General features: G+C 54.6%; 1 protein-coding gene across 2 annotated transcripts in view; it reads left to right on the top strand.

Annotated features, from left to right (window-relative positions):
- Positions 1-1,656: 1,656 nt before the first annotated feature.
- Positions 1,657-6,168, top strand: part of GNAO1 (G protein subunit alpha o1) — a 146,830-nt gene continuing 142,318 nt past the window's right edge. The window contains exons 1-2 of one of the 2 annotated variants that reach the window (XM_064459280.1): positions 1,657-2,455; positions 2,551-2,593. In XM_064459280.1, the coding sequence (XP_064315350.1) occupies positions 2,338-2,455; positions 2,551-2,593 (161 nt within the window). In that variant the 5' untranslated portion in view covers positions 1,657-2,337. The remainder of the gene's footprint in view (positions 2,456-2,550; positions 2,594-6,168) is intronic. The other variant, XM_064459282.1, reaches the window with a different exon arrangement.

Raw genomic sequence — 6,168 nt, 5'->3', positions numbered from 1 at the left:
GTAGGCTTGCTTGTCCATCTCAGTCCCCTGAGCTTCCAGAAATAAATTACCCAAAATTCAAATATACAGTACCTATTAGCTCACAAATGTGCGGTAAATATTACTGGTCCCTGAATACACTAACATTATTTATGAGTTCCCTTTTGCTTTCTTTTATCTGCTTCTGCCTCACATCTCTTCTTTATCTTGTTAACCACGCACCATGGTTTCCCCCCTTCATTTCAGAAGTGTGGAGGGAAAATGGGAAGAACGTGTTCTGGGAAAAAGGCAGGGTGGAAAACAGTGCCGGGAGGAGATGATGTTTCCCTGGAAGGAAAGTGCCAGGGAAGTTATGCTTAAAATACTCAGATTGCTGTTAGAAATCGTATTTCTACCCTTAATGGAAGGGTCCTGGATATAGGAACTGCAGAACTCAGGACAGCAGGTCAGAAGATCCCAGAGGTCCTAAATGGAAAACCAACAGCATGAGCTCATGGTCACCCACACCCAATACCACAAACGGCAGCCCACTGCCTTCCCTGAGCCCCTGCGAGGCAGATCTAGTGCAGCCCCAATCCAGCATTTCCTTCCCATAACACAGGGATGTTCCCATCAAGCCTCGTGTAGCCATTTTCTTTTTGGCAGGGAGGTGGAGTGGGCTTTAGAGGCAAAATCAGCTGCCTTGCCATTCACATCTCCTTCCTAACAACCAAACCTCCCTTTGCAGACTTCTTGTTTATCGAAGTGGTAGGTGTCCTTGCTGTATATCAGGCAGTGGCCCTTGATTTTGTTAATTTTCTTTTGATGCATTTTAGCTTGCTGCACTCAACACTTCATGCTTTCCTCTCTAGATCTTTTTATAGTGACTGTCACATATCAATCAATGTTATCGATTAAAGTTGAATATATCGTGACTTGTCTGGGCCAGTAGGGAAGCATTTTAAACAAAGTCCTATTTATTTTATTTTCCCCGTTGACAGTTGTTTTCTTCTCTATTTCCAACTCTTCAAAATGGCAAAACCTGCCAGGAAAATTGCAGGATTTTAACTCGCTAGAATTCCTAAATAATTGTTAGATGTCGTGGAATGGTTATGGCATGAAGGCAGGTCATCCGGTGATAAGAGACCTGTGATTGCACTGCAACACAACAACAACAACAAAAACCCCGTTAATCACACCGATGGAAAACATAATCCAAAACGGTGGTGAAACTTGATGCCTCACACCAAGTGTGTAAACAATTCCCGTTGCGTTTGTTGAAATCATTTACCTGCGAGGAGCCCGGGAAGAGATCCTCGCAGGTTACGTGTGCCGCGCTGCATATGCAGGAGGTCCGGGGGACCCGCACGGCACGAGGGGAGCCAGGGCCTCCACGCTGCAATGGGTCGGCTACGGACCCCAACTGCCCGCAGGAGCTCGCTGCTGTCGCCCGACCCCACGGCTGGACGTCTCCCCGTCCCCCAAGCACTGAGGCGCCAAGGCAGATCCCAGCCCCGAGTGACCGCGACAGGGGAGGCAGGATCCCGGGTCACGGCCTCTCCCGTCCGGCTGACGGCCGCGGTCCGGGGGAAGGCGCAGGAACCCAGGTCACGGCCCAGCCCTCTCCGCCGGGCGGCGGGGAGGGCGTGCGGCCGGGACCCGGCCCCGGCGCGGTGCCTCCCCTCAGCAGGCCCGTGAGGCGCGGAGGGGCGCGGAGGGGCCCGCGGGCCGCGGTGGGGCCCCTGGGGCCGCCGCGAGCATGCGCGACCCGCGCGCGTCACGGGAGCGGGCGAGGCCGGCGGGAGCGCGGAGCCCGGCGCGCCCCCTGCCTCCCTCCCTCCCTCCGGCACCGCTGCTGTCGCTCCCGCGCCTCCTTTCGCCTCCACCGAGCGCCGCCAGCGCTCCCCGCCGCCCGTTAGAGACCCGCCGCAGAGGGGAGAGCGCGACAGCCGGCAGCACGGGAGAGGGAAGGACCCTCCCCCCGCCGCGAACCCTCTTCCTCCTCCTCCGCCTCCTCCTCCTCTTCTTCTTCCTCCTCCTCCCCCGCCTCCTCCTCCCGGCCGGGAAGAGCTCGCTGTCCCCGCAGCAGCCCCGCTGGATGCACTGAGCGCTCGGGGAGCGGGGCAGGAGGGAGCCGGGAGCCCCGCCGCGGAGGCGCTGCGCTGCCCGGAGGCTCACGGCCATCTGCTTGAATTCTTTTATTCCGTGTGTCCCCCCCCGCCCGCCGGTGGCTGGCTTTGCCCCTGCCTCCTCCTCTCTGCCCGCGGGAGCCAGCCCAGGCGGCGGCGGCGGCGGCGGCGGCGGGGGCTGCTTTTTTTTCTCTTCCCCCCCCTTTTTTTTTTTTTAATTTTTTTTTTTTTTTAAATTTTCGTCGCCGCCATGGGATGTACCCTGAGCGCCGAGGAAAGAGCCGCCCTGGAGCGGAGCAAGGCCATCGAGAAGAACCTGAAGGAGGACGGGATCAGCGCCGCCAAAGACGTGAAACTCCTCCTGCTCGGTGAGAACCCGCTGGTCGCCCCCCGCCCCTGCCCCGCGTCCCCCCTTACCCGCCTCCTCCCCCGCGCTTATCCCCCCATGTCTCTCTTTCAACAGGGGCCGGAGAATCGGGGAAAAGCACCATCGTGAAGCAAATGAAGTAAGTCCCGCGGGGGAAGCGGGGAGGACGGGGGCGAGTAAGCGGCGTTAATGGGAGGGAGAACGGGGCGGGGGCTCGCTGAGGTGAGTGAGGGCCGCGGCCGCCATGTTTACCTGAGGGGACCGCGAGGGCGGGAAGGGGAAAGGCGGGGGGAAAGGCCCCGCCACCGCCGCTCCCGCTGCTGTTCAGGGCCGGTGTGGTGCTGAAGCGGCTCCCGGCAGCCTCGATCGGCGGCGGAGGAAGGAGGAAGGTGGCCTGCGAGCGGCCCACCTTCCCCCCGCCCGCCGCCGCGGCGGGGCGAGGCCGCGCAGATGTCCCTGTGAAAGCGGACCGCTGCCAGTTAAGCTTAATGTCGGGGGGTTATCTGCCGGCTTTAAATCAAGTCTCCCTGCCACTCAAAGCCCCCTGTTATTGGCTTTTTAGCTTCTCTTACTGAAAGACGGGCTTGGCAGATCATCACCTATTAGATTTAAACGACCCTTGCCCTAGGGGCCGGGTCTCCGAGGCTTCCCGGCTTCCAGAAGCCGGGGTTGCCCCTCGGTGGGGCTCCCCTCCGCACGCTCTCCCTGTGCTAATTAAACGTTATTGTGCAACAAACAGCAGTGAAAAAAAAACCCAACCCCACCACACGATTTCTTCCAACGCGTCACCGTGGCTGGAGTAATTGCATCCCATAGGAAAGCAGGTGCAGGGAAAGGCTAATGAAGGGGTGGAGGTACTCCCGTGGCAGGGTTGGTTTTTTTTTTCCTTTTTGATTAAAATACAGTGAAATACGCCAGCCTCCCACCGAAACAGACATGACGGGCTGGTTCGAGGCGGGCGCCATCACGGAACAAGCCCGGGCGCTGGTTCAGGGTCGGGATTTAGGTTGAGAAGAAGCACGGGAGCGGTTCCTGCTGTGCGATGCCGGTGGCTGCAGAGGGAGGGGCCCCCCGGGGACCGGGGGGTTGCTTAGCGAAGGGGCGAGGCAACAGAGCTGGGTGTGGATGGCGTGCGGGGAGGGGAGGGGTGCCGGCTGCGCCCCGCAGCCCCGGGAGCGGGTGTTTTTGCGGGGGGCGCAGGCTGTGAGGGCGGCGGGCAGGGCCCGGCGCGGCCGCGGCTTTCAGGCGGTTCGCGTGGTGGACAGCGCCCAGCAGGGACTCGAACCGGCGGTAGCGCGGCCGCTTCGGCTCCGCTCGGCTCCCCCCGGCAGCGCTCGGCTCCCTTCGGAGAGCGCTCGGAGGCGGTCGAGGAGAAGCCGAGCGGGCGCGGAAATAGCCGAAGGGGCTCGCAGCTCGGCAATCTGTTGCCCCGCTCTCCTGTGAGTGTGCTTATGCGTGTGCGTGCGTGTGTGAGTGTGCGTGTTCGTGCGGCAGGGGGGCCTTCAGCCCAGCTCTTCTCCAGCCAGAGTGGCTTAGCGGGTGACCCGGATATTTCTGTATCAACTCTGGCCGCTGTGTCCAGCCCTCGGGGCTTCACAGGGGACTAAACCATCATCCCCGCCTCAGGCAATGCTTTTCCCAAGGCACTGCGGGTCTGGGAGGTCTCGCTGTGAGGAAGCTCGCCTCCAGCGCACAGCGGTCTCCACGGCTTTTCCCACCAACATCAGCATACCCTACTTCTGTAAAGGCTCTGAGCTTCCCCTTCCATGGTTGGAAAGGGGGGATTTCCACCCCAACAGACTGATTTGGGACTGGAGTGGGGTGGGTTCGGTTTGCACTTGTTTGTGTGCAGAAGGTGGATCAGGGGAGATGTTGCTGCAGATGAACACCAATAAATTATTTAATCTCTAGGAATTGCTTTTGTGGAAACATGGTGGAATGGCGGGTGATGGTTTTTGGTTGAAGGGAGAGGCTGTAGGTGCCACAATAACGGCGCAGTGGTGCATACACACAGAGTCCATAGGCGGGAGGGCAGGCGGTGACCATGCTGGCTTACACAATTAGTGTACAGTGATTCTTGTTTTCCAAAGAGGAGAGCTCTTGTTTTTTTGAACGAAATTGCATCAAGATAATAACCTATTTGCTGGACTAGATCAGTATATTAAGGACTGAAATATATCCCATCATATGCATATATATATGTGTGTGTTTTATTTATGTATATATGCGTATATATTTTTTTCCATGAAACAGTCTTAAAGTAACACATGATAGTACCTGGCTTGAAAATTCCGAGAAGGCTGCTGTGGCGAAAGGGCTTATAGTGTCGGAAACAGGGAGGCGTCCGTCAGTGTGGAAACTCCAGTGAACTGTGCGGAGGCTGGGGTGGGGACAGCAGTGTTGCTATGAGCACGGCAGCAGGCATCTGGAGAGAGACAGGCAGCTGTGGGCACCGGGGAGAGTGGTGTGCAGGGAACAACTCGGGGAAATTAACATTCCTGAAAATTAACTTAAATATAATGTAGGCATTAGTGTTTCACCTGGTCAAGTACCATTGACTTGCTTGCTGAGAACCTAATGAATTCTTAATAAAGATTAAATCACATGTTTATTAGATTTTGATGAAAGAGACTTCTATTTTATTTTTTTAATACTGTGTTATTGGTGTGCTTCTATATGATAAATCTTATCGTCATAAATGGCTAAAACAGCTTCACACTTGGATATTGCCTTGAAAAGAAGCACAGGAATCTGTAGACAGATGAGAAAACACTAAGACAAAGAAACAGTGAGCAGACACTGTTACAGAGGACTAAGAGGAGGTTAAGCGCTGTTCGGTTAATCCTTGAAATATTAGGTAGCGGGAGAGGAAGTGGCAGGTAGTAATTTGAGAGTGTAGCCAGCATGGGGATTAGGATTTGTAAAAATTAAGGATATTTTAGTGATTTAAGGATATTTAGTGATTTATTTAGAGATACCTTTCAGCTGGTGAGCAGGGAGTTATCCAGCAAAGAAAGAGGTGCTGGTGAATGGCAGAGGTAGAACTGGAGGCTAGTGTGTACATCTCAAACAGTGGCAACACAGGCTAAGAATGGTACCACCCAAGGTCACTTTGATACCCTTAACCTGTGAGCTTTGACTACATCCATTGTGGCCAGTTAGGTTTGCTTGTTATTTTTTCACAACCAGTCCTGCAGCCCAGATACTTTCACCCATGCCTCAAAATGCAGGGTCAGGGCCAAGCTAGTCAGGGGAACAGTCCTGAAAGGCATGGTTGTACTGCACAAGCCAATGAGACTCCAGAGTGTGCTACAGTGTTCAGGATCAGGCTGTGACCAGGTTCTATTTTCACTCAGCTTAAACTAAAACCCAGCTTTAACCAAGCAAATCTGAGGCCTCCTTTGAAGATCCAAGTCAGAGGGTGAGTTACCAGACAAGAGAAATAAATCTTCCACTCCCACTACCCCATCTCAGCAAATTTACTTTAATATGGGACTGCAATGGATGTCAACATTTTTTAGAACTTATATCCTGAAATAAATGTTGTGCACATGCAGAATTTGGAATATGGGATCTTCTTTTCTGGAATACCCAGATTGTAGAATGGAATCGAGACTGCTGTTATTCTAAGATATTTTTGTGAGGACTTACAACTCTAGTGAATGTGTTTGTTCATCAAAAGTCCCAGCCTAGGAAGACACCAAGCATATCTCC

The sequence above is a fragment of the Phalacrocorax carbo genome, chromosome 8, assembly GCF_963921805.1.
Source record: "Phalacrocorax carbo chromosome 8, bPhaCar2.1, whole genome shotgun sequence".
Lineage (NCBI taxonomy): Eukaryota > Metazoa > Chordata > Aves > Suliformes > Phalacrocoracidae > Phalacrocorax > Phalacrocorax carbo.
This window is presented reverse-complemented; position numbering and strand designations above follow the sequence as displayed.